Here is a 15,006-nt window from a genome sequence, read left to right as displayed (position 1 = left end):
ACAGAACTTGTGAGATACTGCTAAAGTAGATTTTTTGGGGAGAATTTATAATGCAAAATGTCTATATTAGAAATAAGAAAGTTCTCAAACTAATGGCCTCAGCTTTCACCTTAAGAAGCTAAGAAATGAGGATATCAAATCCAAAGTAAACAGAAGAAAGGAAATAATAAAGATCAAAGTAGAAATCAATAAAATAGAAAACAGAAAACAAGGCAAAATCAATGAACTCAAAGCTGGTTTTTAGATCAGTAAAGTTAATAAACCTCTGGACAGTCTAACCTGTGTAAGAAAGAAAACACAAATTACCAATATCAGAAATGGGAGAGGTAACATCACTACAGATTCTATACATATTAAAACAATAATTATAGACTATTATGAATAACTTTATAATTTGCCTATAAATTTGACACTTTATATGGACAAATCCCCTAAAAGATATAAAACACCAAAGCTCACTCAAGAAGAAATAGATAACCTAAACAGCCAAATAGTTATGAAACAAATAGAATTTTTAGCAAGTGAATTCAATAAAGTATAAGGATAATATATCACTACCAAGTGAGGTTTACCCCTGGAACTCTCATACACTTCTGCTGGGAATAGAAAATGGTAACACCACTTTGGAAAACTGCCAAGGTCTTAAAACCTCTCATATGATCCAGACACTTCACTTCTAGGTATTTACTGAGAGTAAAGAAAGCACAGGTCCAAACAAAGATTTGTAAAAGAATATTCATAGAAGCTTTATTTGTAATAGCCAAAAATTGTCAACAATCCAAGTTTGTCCATCAACAAGTAAATGGATAAACAAATTGTGGTAGGTACAATATCCTCAACAATACAAAGGAATGAATTCTTGCTGCATACAATAGGATGAATATCAAAATAAGTATGCTGAGTGAGAGAACCAGGAAAGAAAAAGAGCACATATAATTTATTAAAAATACAAACTAATCTATAATGACAGAAAGAAGACAAGTGGTTGCCTGGGTAGTGGGAGATGTGAGAGAAAAATTAAAAGGGGGCATAAGAAACTTTGGGGGGGTGATGAATATGTTCATTTTCTTGATAATGGTGATGGCTTCGTGCATGTCAAAACTTATCAAGTTGTACACTTTATAAGTATGCAGGGGGCTTCCCTGGTGGCGCAGTGGTTGAGAGTCCGCCTGCCGATGCAGAGGACACGTGTTCGTGCCCCAGTCCGGGAAGATCCCACATGCCATGGAGCGGCTAGGCCCGTGAGCCATGGCCGCTGAGCCTGTGTGTCCAGAGCCTGTGCTCCACAACGGGAGAGGCCACAATAGTGAGAGGCCCGCGTACTGCAAAAAAAAAAAAAAAAACAAGTATGCAGGATTTCCCTGGTGGTGCAGTGGTTGAGTCCGCCTGCCAATGCAGGGGACACGGGTTCGATCCCTGATCCGAGAAGATTCCACATGCCATGGAGCAACTAAGCCTGTGCGCCACAACTACTGAGACTGTGCTCTTGAGCCCGTGTGCCACAACTATTGAAGCTTGCATGCCTAGAGCCTGTACTCTGCAACAAGAGAAGCCACTGCAATGAGAAGCCTGGGCACCACAACAAAGTGTAGTCCCCACTTGCCACAACTAGAGAAAGCCTGAGCGGAGCAACGAAAACCCAACGCAGGCAAAAACAAATAAATAAATAAACAAATAAATAAACTCTTTAAAAAAAATCAGTCTAGTTTCAAGAGTTGGAAGGCAACCTGATGACTAAGATGAGATGTTAGGCTTCTGGTTTTAAAGATGGAAGAACAACCAGGAACCAAGGGTGTAAGTAATACAGCTCTAGTCACTGGAAAAAATGAGGAAATGAATTCTTCCCTAAAGCCTCCTTCCCTGCAGCTCAGCTGACATCACGACTTTTGGCCAGTGAAACCAATTTTGATTTCTGATCTCTAGAATTCGAGGAATCTCATAACTTTCTGTTTAGAAGAACAACTAAATCATCCCAATGAAGAAATAGCAATCAAAACACCAGCCAAGCCACAAGAGAAGGGCATGTGATTATGTCAGCAAACTCAAGTCATCCTTCTCCTGGCGCCAGAATTGAGTTGAAAAAGCCTCCAGATAATTCCAACTCTCAGCTTTCAAGTCAACTCCAGTCTTTGATTCTCCTACAGAAGGCTCCAGACTTCAGGGAGAAAAGAGCCATCCTCATCATTCATTCCTCTCCAAATCTCTGGAACACAGAATTGAAAAGAAAAGAAATCCAGAATTTTATGCCTCCCTCTTTGTTCTTTCTCAGGACTGCTTGGCTATTCCAGATCTTGCAAGGACTTCCATTATTATGTTGAATAGGAGTGATGAGAGTGGGCACCTTTGTCTAGTTCCTGATCTTAGAGGAAAAGCTTTCAGCCTTTCACCACTGAGTACGTTGTTAGCTGTGGGCTTGTTGTATATGGTCTTTATTACATTAAGCTACATTTGTCTATGTCTAATTTGTTAAGAACTTATTATTATGAATAGATATTAAATTTTGTCAAATGCTAAAAAAAATCAGTCAAGTTTCAACAACTAGACAAAAATCAGTCAAATATAATTTGAATAATACTATGATTTAAGTGATATTTATAAAATGTTACAGCCAGTAACTACAGAATATACATTTTTTACAAGTGCACAAGCTACATTCACCAAGACACCCCATATGCTATGTCATAAAACAAGTTTCTATAAATTTCAAAGCACTGAAATCATATAGAACATATTACCTGATCATAATGAAATTAATTAGAAATCAATAATAATATCTAGAAATAAAACCAAATATCTGGATATTAAATAACACACTTCTAAATAGTCCATGATCAAAGAAGAAATCATAAGGAGAATTAGAAAACTCTTCAAAAACTGAATGATAACAACACAACATACCAAACCATGTGCTTAAGAGGGAACTGTGTAACTTTAAATGTTTAAATGAGAAAAGAAGACCTGAAGTGTTTGATATAAAGTTACACCTTAAGAAGTTAGAAACAGAAGAGCAAAGTAAACCCAAATAAATAGAAAGAAATACCAAAGAACAAAAATCAATAAAAGTGAAAACAGGGCTTCCCTGGTTGGCGCAGCGGTTGAGAGTCCGCCTGCCGATGTAGGGGACTTGGGTTCGTGCCCCGGTCCGGGAAGATCCCACATGCCGTGGAGCGGCTGGGCCCCTGAGCCATGGCCGCTGAGCCTGCGCATCAGTCCAGAGCCTGCGCTCCGCAGCGGGAGAGGCCACAACAGTGAGAGGCCCGCGTACCGCAAAAAAAAAAAAAAGTGAAAACAGACCAGCATTAGAGAAAATTGACAAGGCCAAAAGTTGGTTCTTTGAAAAGATTTTTTTTAAAAGTCAAATAATTTCTAGTTTAAAGTCTCATCAAGAAAATGAAGCACAAAGTGGGGAGATGTCGGCCAAATAGTAGAAACTTGCAGATCGAAGATGAAAAAGTTCTGAAGATCTAACACCCAACATTGTGATTATAGTTAACAATAATGTATTATATAGTTCAAAGTTGCTAAGAGACTAGATCTTAAATGTTCTCACCACAAAATGAAATTATAATTATGTGTCATGATGGAGGTGTTAGCTAATGTTATGGTGGTAACCCTATTGCAATATATACATGTATCAAATCAACAAGTTGTACACCTTAAACTTACACAATGTTATATGTCAATTATATCTTAATTAAAAAAAACAATAGGGATTGGGGGAGGGATGGGTATCACTACAGAGCGTACAAGCATTAAAAGGATAAAAAAGGGAACACTATAACCAACGTTATAACAAAAATTTGACATCTTCAATGAAACGGACAGAACAAAACAAAACTAAAATCCAACTGGCACAAGATGAAAAAGAAAATCTTATTAGTCTTATATCTGTAAAAGAAATTTAATTCATTGTCAACTCCAGACCCAGATAGTTTCACTGGTGAATTCTTTCAAATTCTTGAGAAATAATACCAATTTTACACAAACTCTTAAATAAAAGGGAACACTCCCCAACTCATTTTTTTAATGCCATAATAACCCTAATACCAAAATCTGACAAAGTACTACAAAACAAAGGAAAATCTTCATGACCAAAACAAAGACCAATATCCTTCATAAGTACAGATATAAAAATGCTTCCCAAAATAGTAGTAAATCAAATTCAGTAATATATATAAAGGATAATACTTTATGACTAAGTTGGGTTTATCCTAACAAAACAAGGTTGGTTTAATAGTCAAAAATTAAAGTAATGTACCATATGAACAGAAGAAAACCCATATGATCATTTCAATAAATGCAGATAAGGCATTTGGCAAAATTTAATACGAATTCTTACCAAATTAAGAATAGAAGGTAAAGTCCTCAATCTGATAAAAAAGATTAATGAAAACTTGAAACTAGTAACACAGCTAATGGTAAAATATGAAATACTCTCCCCTAAGATCAGGCAAAATGCAAGAAGGCCCAGTCTTACCACTTCTATTAAAGTGTTATGAAGGTCCTAGCCATTGCATGAAAAAGAAATAAAGGCATAAAGATTAGCAAGGAGTAAGTAAAACTTGCCTTTATTTGCAGATGACATGATTGTTTATGTAGAAAATCCTAAAGAATCTACAGAATGAGACTAGAATTAATAAAATAAATATCAAGTTCACATAAGCAAAATTCAATTATATACTTACATAAAAGTGCAAACAGTTGGAAAGGTGAAATTAGAATAAATTCCACCTACAACAGCATTAAAAAATATGAACTATTTCAGAATAAATTTTAAAATGTGCACAACTCCTCCAACCAAAACTACAAACCATTGCTGAAAGAAATTAAAGAGCTTAATAAGTGAAGAGAGATACTATACTCATGGATTGAAAAGTTCAGTAGTATTAAGATGTCAATTCTCCCTAAAGTGATCTATAGATTCAACACAATGCCAATTCAAAATCCCATCCAGCTTCTTCTTTTCTTCAAATAGAATTTGAGATCGTTGATTGTATAATTTCTATGGAAATGCAAAGAACCTAGAATAATCAAGGCAATCTTGAAAAGAACAACAAAGTCAGAGGACTTATACTACCTGACTTCAAGACTAACTACAAACTACAGTAATGAAAACAATGTGATACAGGCAGGAGCAGCAAACAAAGGAACTTATCACTTGTTCTCACTCCGCCCTGCTGTAGCAGGGGCCCCAATAAAGCCTTGCCTGAATTTCTTGTCTGGCCTCTAATCAATTTCTATTGATTGGGGAAGGCCAAGAACCCTGGTCAGTATCAGATTTACAGTGCTCAATGTGGGGCAGTTGTCCTCTTCCAGGGAGAGGATCTGGGCACCTCTAGGACCACTGAATGCAGCTTCCCTGGGGTGACAAGTAGCCACCTGAACCTCTTGTTTCAGTGTCACCACGTTTGGGGGCTCCCTCTCCTGAGATGGCCATGCTGGACGACTGAGCGGGCCTGGGGATTCTGGTGGCTCCCCGCAATGAGACATCTATCTCCATCAAGGAGGCCCGGGTGGTCCTTGACATAGCAGGTAAGAAAATCAATTTTTTAAGTGATAATGGAGCCACTTACTCTGTCCTGATCTCTCACACTGGGCCTCCTTCCTCCAAAAGCTGTACTGTGACTGGTGTTGATGGAAAGCCTCACACCCGTTACTTCACTGGGCCTCTCACTTGCCTATTTGAACAGTGTTTGATCTCATGTGCCTTTTAAGTTGGGCCTGAGTGTCCTATCCCATTACTGGGGAGAGACGTTCTGGGCTCCCTTGGAGCCATATTACAGTTAGGAGGCCCGAAGCAGCCCCTTATCTTGATTCTAAGACAAATCAACTGGAAGAACAAGGGCCTATTCCCAGCCATATTCTACACACAGTAAACCCTGCAGTTTGGGACAAAGGAATCCCTGGGAAGGCTATAAATGTTCAACCTGTAAAAATTAGCCTTAAGCCAGAAGTCGCTTATTCTAACAAGAGACAGTACCCCATAAAGTTGGAAGCAAAAAAAGGTTTGCAACCCCTCATCCATAAATTTTTAAGACGTGGCCTCTTAGTGCTCTGTCAGTCTCCATACAGTACCCCTATTCTGCCAGTTGTTAAGCCAAATAGGGAATATCGAATAGTACAAGACCTTAGAGGAGTAAATGATGCAGTGGTCCCTATACATCCCTTTGTGGCCAATCCTTATATTAGTCCAGATTCCTGGAGTGCTTGACCTCAGGGATGCCTTCTTTTGCATCCCAGTTCATTTCTCATCTCAGTATCTGTTTGCCTTTTAGTAGACTAACCCCCACTCAGGTCAAATGCAATAATATACCTGGACAGTATTGCTTCAGGGGTTTCAGGACAGCCCACACTTGTTCACCCAGGCCCTAAGAAAAGAACTAAGGGAGGGACCTTCCTGGTGGCACAGTGGTTAAGAATCTGCCTGTCAATGCACAGGACACGGGTTCAAGGCCTGGTCAGGGAAGACGCCACATGCCATGGAGCAACTAAGCCTGTGCGCCACAACTACTAAGCCTGTACTCTAGGGCCCACAAGCCACAACTACTGAGCCCATGTGCCACAACTACTGAAGCCTGTGCACCCCGTGCTCCACAACAAGAGAAGCCACCACAGTAAGAAGCCCGCGCACTGCAACAAAGAGTCACTCCAGCTCGCCACAACTAGAGAAAGCATGCGCACAGCAACGAAGACCCAACGCAGCCAAAAATATAAATAAATAAATTTATTTAAAAAAAAAAAAAACTAAGGAAAATACATCTAAAAGAAGGGGCCAGTCTACAGTATGTAGATGACATATTAATATGTAGTTCCCACCACGGAGGCCTCAGATCAGAATACCATTTAAGTCCTTAATTTCCTTGAGACCCAGGGTTACAGGATCTTTCAGAAAAAAGCACAAATCTCAAAGTAACAAGTTAAATATCTGAGATATATTATAAACCCTGGAAGCAGACAGCTATCTCTAGATAGAAAAGAAGCTATATTAGAACTAAGCGCCCCAAAGACCAAAAAAAAAATCCTCGTACTTTCTTAGGCATGACAGGATTTTGCGGAATTTGGATTCCAGGATTCAGACTAATGGCTAAGCCTCTATATGAAGCCACTAAAGGCCCAGATACAGAGCTACTACTTTGGACTGGGGAACAAGAAAGGGCTCTTAATAAGATCAAACAGACCCTCACCAAAGCTTTTGCTCTGGGTCTCCCCAATTTTAAAAAGCCATTTATCTTGTACATAGCTGATAAACAGGGGACAGCTATGGGAGTCCTTGTACAAAAGCTAGAAGCTCCTCAACCTATAGGCTATTTTTCCAAAGAACTAGATTCCATGGCCCAAGGTTGACATGGCTGCTTCTGGGCGGTAGCTGCCACTGCTTTATTAGTGGAAGAAGTTAACAAGCTTACCTTTGGACAGCCGCTGGAAGTCCAGACCCCTCACCAAGTACAAAAGATTCTGGAAATTAAAGGCCACCATTAGCTAACTGGAGGCTGCCTTACTAAGTAGCAGGCTTTACTCCTTGACTCCCCAGAACTAACCCTCAAAACTTGCCACACCTTCAATCTGGCTACTCTAATCCTGGCTGAAGGCCCAGAACTAACACATTTCTGCCTTGAAACCCCTGACTAGGTTTATGCCTGTAGGCCTGATCTAACAGACCAGGCCATAGAAAACCCTGAGGAAGAATGGTTTACTGATGGCAGTAGTTTCATTAAAGATGGAGTCAGGAGGGCAGGGTATGCTACTGTGAGCACTTATAGTGTTATATAAGCAAAACCTTTGCCACCTAACACTTCAGCCCAGAGGGCTGAGCTAATAGCCCTAACCTGAGTCTTAACATTGGGGGAAGGAAAATTATAAATATATATACAGACTCAAAATATGCCTTCCGGGCTTCCCTGGTGGCACAGTGGTTAAGAATCCGCCTGCCAACGAATGGATAAAGAAGATGTGGCACATATACACAATGGAATATTACTCAGCCTTAAAAAGAAATGAAATTGAGTTATTTGTAATGAGATGGATAGACCTAGAGTCTGTCATACAGAGTGAAGTAAGTCAGAAAGAAAAAGACAAATACCGTATGCTAACACATATATATGGAATTTAAGGAAAAAAATGTCATGAAGAACCTAGGGATAAGACAGGAATAGAGGCACAGACCTACTGGAGAACGGACTTGAGGATATGGGGAGGGGGAAGGGTGAGTTTTGACAGGGCGAGAGAGAGTCATGGACATATACACACTAACAAACGTAGTAAGGTAGATAGCTAGGGGGAAGCAGCCGCAAGGCACAGGGATATTAGCTCGGGGCTTTGGGACAGCCTGGAGGGGTGGGATGGGGAGAGTGGGAGGGAGGGAGACGCAAGAGGGAAGACACATGGGAGCATATGTATATATATAGCTGATTCACTTTGTTATAAAGCAGAAACTAACACACAGCAATTATACCCCAATAAAGATGTTAAAAAAAAAAAAAAAAAAGAATCCGCCTGCCAGTGCAGGGGACATGGGTTCAAGCCCTGGTCCAGGAAGATCCCACATGCCGCGAAGCAACTAAGCCCGTGCACCACAACTACTGAACTTGTGCTCTAGATCCCGCGAGCCACAACTACTGAGCCCACACGCCACAACTACTGAAGCCCGCGCGCCTAGAGCCCGTGCTCCGCAACAAGAGAAGCCACCACAATGAGAAGCCCGCGCACTGTAACGAAGAGTAGTTCCCGCTCACCGCAACTAGAGAAAGCCTGTGAGCAGCAATGAAGACCCAATGCAGCCAAAAATAAATAAATAAAATGAATAAATTTTAAATATATATATATATATATATATATATATATATATATATATGCCTTCCTTGTTTTACATGCCCATGCAGCTAATCTGGAAAGAAAGAGGACTTTTAAATGCAAAAAATTCCACTGTAACATATGGGGCTGAGATATTACAACTCATAGAAGTGCTCAAAAATCAACACTAGTCGAAGTTATTGACTGCTGTGGGCACCAAAAGGAAAATTCTCAAATTACCTAAGGGAACAGGGCACATCGGGAGGCAAAGAAAACAGCCCTGATGCCCGTACCGGGTAGAAACCAACATTGAGAATATCTGACAACAAACCACCTGGTTTCAGCAGACAATTAACCACCAATCCTCACTATTCAATATGGGCAGGGAAACTGAAAACTGGTTCTCCAGTTTGTTCTCCTGGATACCACAAGGTATAAAAAGCTTTCTGGGGCTTCCCTGGTGGCGCAGTGGTTGAGAGTCTGCCTGCCAATGCAGGGGACACGGGTTCGTGCCCTGGTCTGGGAAGATCCACATGCTGCGGAGCGGCTGGGCCCATGAGCCATGGCCTCTGAGCCTGCGCGTCCGGAGCCTGTGCTCCGCCACGGGAGAGGCCACAACAGTGAGAGGCCCGCGTACCGCAAAAAAAATAAAAAGCTTTCTGGCAGGAGGTTTTTGTTTTCTCATAACCCTTTTCTTTTCAGTCATACTGATTTAGACTATATTTTGTCTAGTACTCTGTTGTCTTCCCTATTGTTGTAAACCTGTGACTAAGACTTTTCGGTCCAAAAAGGAGAGCTGGGACCAACGCAGACCTTCCATTCTAAAAGTAGAGAAACGTTGAACTTTAACCCCGAGATTAACAAAAATATATACCCAAACAGAATGGCTTCTTGGCAGGGGTGACATTGCCTCTCCTGTCAGGTCAACAGTTAAGGAAGCCCTCCCAAAGTAACCTGGTTCCTTCCCTTCCTAGGCCCTTTAATGGCTATTGTTGTTTTTCTCCTTTACAGCCCTTGTTTGTTTAAGCTTTTGACTGAGTTTGTGTCTTCTGGGCTCTGACAATTTGAAGTAAGGCTCATGATGGCTCAAGGAATTCAGCCCATTCCAGCAGAAAGTGGCCCAGGTCCTTGGGACAGTCAGCAAGAAACTTCTACACCTCTAGGGGCTAGGGTCTGTGGCCCCTGTCCCCTTATACAGGAAGAAGTTTCAGAAGAAGAGACCTTCGTTCCCTTACCCCTTAAGAATAAGGGTGTAGAGTCTCTCAGCAGGGGATGAGATAGGCTGGGACCTAGGACCCTTTGCTGCAGTGCTTGCACCTCGACAAACATCTCCTCCAGCAACAAAATACAAAGAAACTATATGGGACTAAAAATAACTGCGTGCATGTGCAGTTGGAGCAAATTCTGGACCCAAAAGATACAAAGAGACCAAAAACACCCAACTGCCACTTTTGAAGAGCTTGGAGCAAAAACAGGGTATTGGGAGCAAAAGCAGGGTACTGAGCATATGCTACAACACCACCTTAGGGGTGGGCAAACCACCTAAGCCACCCCTCCAGCAAGACCCCTGGACACACCCCTACCCTCACCCCATATAAGGAACAAGCTTGCCTCCCCTCAGGGAGCCAGCCAGCAAGGGACTCTGTTACTTGTTCTCACTTCCCCCTGTTGCCCCAATAAAGCCTTGCCCGAAAAAAAATATGATACAGGCCTAAGAATTGGCTACACTAGACTGGAAAGCTCATAGACTAGAAAGCTCATAAATAGACCTATTAATCATTTGTTTTCAACAAAGGTACCAAAGCAATCCAATGAGGAAAGTAAAGTCTTTTCAAGAAATGGTGCAGAGACAATTGGATATCCATATAGGGAAAAAAATAAAACTTGACCCTTATCTTACACCACACACAAAAATTTATTGAGGTTCAGAGACTTAACTGTGAAAGCTAAAACTATATAGCTTGTGGAAGAAAACATAAGAGAATATCTTCATGACTTGGGGTTAAGCAAAGGTTTCACACACAGGACAAAGAAAATTATAACCAGAAAAAAGATGATAAATATGATAAATAATAGACTTTATCAAAATTTTAAATGTCTGCTAATTAAAGAACATCATGAAGAAAATGGATAAGAAGCAAGCCACTGGGACTTCCCTTGTGCTGCAGTGGATAAGACTCCACGCTCCCAATGCAGGGGGTCCAGGTTCGATCCCTGGTCAGGGAACTAGATCCCAAATGAATGCTGCAAATAAGAGTTCGCATGCCACAACTAGGGAGCCGGTGAGCTGCAACTAAGGAGCCCACCTGCTGCAACTAAGACCCGGTGGAACCAAATAAATATTAAAAAAGAAATTCTACTTTTAATAAAAAAAATTCAATATGTGATTTTCAATTTAAAAAAATTAAAAAAGAAAAAGAAGCAAGACACAGCATGGGAGAAAATATTTACCAAACATGCCTGATAATAAATTGGCATTCAGGATATATAAAGAATTACTACAACTTGATAAATAGGCAAAAAACTCAATTTTTAAAATGAGGAAATGACATGAACAGATACTTCACCAAAAGAAGATATACAAATGTCCAAGAATCTCAAGTAAACATGTTCAACGTCATTTGTCATTGGGGAGATGCAAATTGAAACCACACTGACTTACCACTACACACCCATTAAAATGGCTAAAATTTTAAAAATTGATAATACCAAATCTTAGAGAAGATGCAGAGCAACTAGAACTCTCATATATTTTAGGTGAGAGTATAAACAATATAATCACTTTGGAAGAAGATCCAGCATTTCCCTATAAAGCTAAATATATTCTTACTCTATGGCCCAGAAATTCCTCAACTAGCATTTAATGAAGACAAATGAAAACATATGTCCACACAAATACTTGTACAAGAATGTCCATAGCAGCTTAATTCATAATACCCAAAGCATAAAAAGACCAGTTATCCATCAAAAGGAAATTATAGCACAGTCATGCAAAAGGAAAATACAGTATATTCATAAAATGGAATACTTCTCAGCAATATAAAAGAATAAATTATGATACATACGATAATATAAATGAATCTCAAAATATGCTGAGTGAAAGAAGTTTTCTACAAAATAACACAAATGTACGATTACATTTATAGGATATAAAACATGCAAAATTAATCTACGGTAAAAATATAGAACACTGGTTCATCTCTGGAGGGGAGTAATGCGGTTGACTGAAAAAGGGTACTTTGTAGGGTGATATATCTTGATAGGGATTTGGGTAACGCATTTGACAACACTCAATGAATGGTACACTTAATACCTGAACATTTCATGTTTTGTAAATCTCACTTCAAAAGAAAAAGAATTATAAACAAATATTAAAATCTAGTCAATGATATGCATGCTGAAATATTTAGAGAAAAATTACTGATGTCTACAACTTACTGTGAAATGTACAAAAAATTAAGATGAATTGGTAGATGGATAAATGGATAGATATATGATAAAGCAAATATAGTAAATATTAATAGAATCTAAATGGTGAGTATGCAGGTGTTCACCATGAAATTCTTTGAATTTTTGTTTTTATTTTTATTTATTTTTTGTTTTTTTTGACATCTTTATTGGAGTATAATTGCTTTACAATAGTGTGTTAGTTTCTGCTTTTTAACAAAGTGAATCAACTATACATATACATATATGCCCATATCTCCTCCCTCTTGCGTCTCCCCCCAACCCTCCCCATCCCACCCTTCTAGGTGGTCACAAAGCACCGAGATGATCTCCCTGTGCTATGAGGCTGCTTCCCACTAGCTATCTATTTTACATTTGGTAGTGTATATATGTCCATGCCACTCTCTCACTTCTTCCCAGCTTACCCTTCTCCCTTCCCATGTCCTCAAGTCTATTCTCTTCTTGTCCTGCCCTTACATTCTTCAGAACCACTTTTTTTTTTAGGAGCTGGAGGAGTCAGGCTCCCGGACTTCAGACTATACTACAAAGCTACAGTAATCAAGACAGTATGGTCCTGGCACAAAAACAGAAAGATAGATCAATGGAACAGGATAGAAAGCCTAGAGATAAACCCACGCACATATGGTCACCTAATTTTTGATAAAGGAGGCAAGAATATACAATGGAGAAAAGACAGCCTCTTCAATAAGTGGTGCTGGTAAAACTGGACAGCTGCATGTAAAAGAATGAAATTAGAACACTCCCTAACACCATACACATAAATAAACTCAAAATGGATTAAACACATAAATGTAAGGCCAGACACTATAAAACTCTTAGAGGAAAACATAGGTCCAACACCCCATGACATAAATCACAGCAAGATCTTTTTTGACCCACCTCCTAGAGAAATGGAAATAAAAATAAACAAATGGGACCTAATGAAACTTAAAAGCACAGCAAAGGAAACCATAAAGATGGAAAGCCAACCCTCAGAATGGGAGAAAATATTTGCAAATGAAGCAACTGACAAAGGATTAATCTCCAAATTTTACAAGCAGCTCATGCAGCTCAATATCAAAAAAACAAACAACCCAATCCAAAAATGGGCAGAAGACCTAAATAGACATTTCTCCAAAGAAGATATACAGATTGCCAACAAACACATGAAAGGATGCTCAACATCACTGATCATCAGAGAAATGCAAATCAAAACTACAATGAGGTATCACCTCACACTGGTCAGAATGGCCATCATCAAAAAAATCTACAAACAATAAATGTTGGAGAGGGTGTGGAGAAAAGGGAACCCTCTTGCACTGCTGGTGGGAATGTAAATTGATACAGCCACTATGGAGAACAGTATGGAGGTTCCTTAAAAAACTAAAAATAGAACTACCATACGACCCAGCAATCTCACTACTGGGCATATACCCTGAGAAAACCATAATTCAAAAAGAGTCATGTACCACAATGTTCATTGCAGCTCTACTTACAATAGCCAGGACATGGAAGCAACCTAAGTGCCCACCGACAGATGAATGGATAAAGAAGATGTGGCACATATATACAATGGAATATTATTCAGCCATAAAAAGAAACAAAATTGAATTATTTGTAGTGAGGTGGATGGACCTAGAGTCTGTCATACAGAATGAAGTAAGTCAGAAAGAGAAAAATTCTGTATGCTAAAACATATATATGGAATCTGAATTTTTTAGAGTTGCTGAAAAATGTCTTAACAAAACACGGGAGGAAAAAGTTGAGAATGGGAGAATAGAAGAGATTGGAAAGCCTAGATGCCAAAAACCAGGAAGGAAAAATTTTTGTCAGTGCACAGTACTGCCCAAGAACTATGGGACTCTGCTGACCCCTATATCTGTCAGTTTGGAAGGGTATAATCTTATAATGGAGATGAATTAATCCAGTTATCCCAGCTTGACACTAGTTAATTAAGATCATCAAACTAACTCTCCTTGTTCTGATATTCAAGCTCAATAAGCAGCTTTCTGGTGATTAAAATCTAGCTCCCCGGAGACTTTTATAGAAGGCAGAGAGAATATACTGGCCAATCAACAGGAAATTAAACTTTTTACTGTTAACTGATTAATGTGGGCATTATGATTTCTACAATAGACTTTTAAGTTTGGTTAGACTGAATTGTATACTTTAAACCTGATCAAATCTCAGTCTACCAAAACCAAAATTGATTTCTCAACTGGGAAAGCTGATTATAAGATTAAAATTAATGACTCATCTCCAATACAGAAAGGTTGTAGAGGTTAGAAAGGCTCTTGAGGTTATGCTGCTCATTGTCTACTTTTTTCTCATTATTCATTGTTGGGACACTACTGCCTTTCATGTTTCCTTTCAAATAGAATTGGCTCCAAAAAAGCATTGTATAGGCTTATACTGCTTTCTGGAATAAATTCTATTAGAACACCCAAGTATAGATACAGCAAAGACAAATAGATCATATTCATAAGAAGTACACATTTAATTACCTGTGTGCCCTCGTTAGAAACATCTGGTAAAGAAGTCTGAGATGCTATTTCATGTTTTAGCAACGTTGCTTTATTTAGAAATTGGTTGATTTCTTCGGATTTTTCCTGGAGTTGATCTAAGGAAAAGAAAATAAAATTGAAATGATCTTTGCCTCAAGCCTGAAACTTAGTGAGTTATCTTCTAGGGATACACCATATGCTGTTTATTCTAGTTCCGTTATCTTAATTAAAATTACGATGCCAATATCATCATTTTTATAAATTG

The 15,006-nt window shown here is 39.2% G+C and overlaps 1 protein-coding gene across 11 annotated transcripts in view; it reads right to left on the bottom strand.

Moving 5' to 3' along the window:
* GOLGB1 (golgin B1) overlaps positions 1–15,006 on the bottom strand; it is an 86,214-nt gene that overhangs the window by 38,186 nt on the left and 33,022 nt on the right. For all 11 annotated transcript variants that reach the window (XR_004349578.1, XM_032629686.1, XM_032629678.1 and 8 more), the window contains one exon: positions 14,742–14,857. Coding sequence is in view for 10 of the 11 variants with exons in the window: in XM_032629686.1 (XP_032485577.1) it covers positions 14,742–14,857 (116 nt within the window). In the remaining variant the exon portion in view is untranslated. The remainder of the gene's footprint in view (positions 1–14,741; positions 14,858–15,006) is intronic.

The sequence above is a fragment of the Phocoena sinus genome, chromosome 4 (assembly GCF_008692025.1).
Source record: "Phocoena sinus isolate mPhoSin1 chromosome 4, mPhoSin1.pri, whole genome shotgun sequence".
In the NCBI taxonomy this organism is placed as follows: Eukaryota; Metazoa; Chordata; class Mammalia; order Artiodactyla; family Phocoenidae; genus Phocoena; species Phocoena sinus.
The sequence above is the reverse complement of the archived record's forward strand: the minus strand, read 5'-3'. Positions and strand labels throughout refer to the sequence as shown.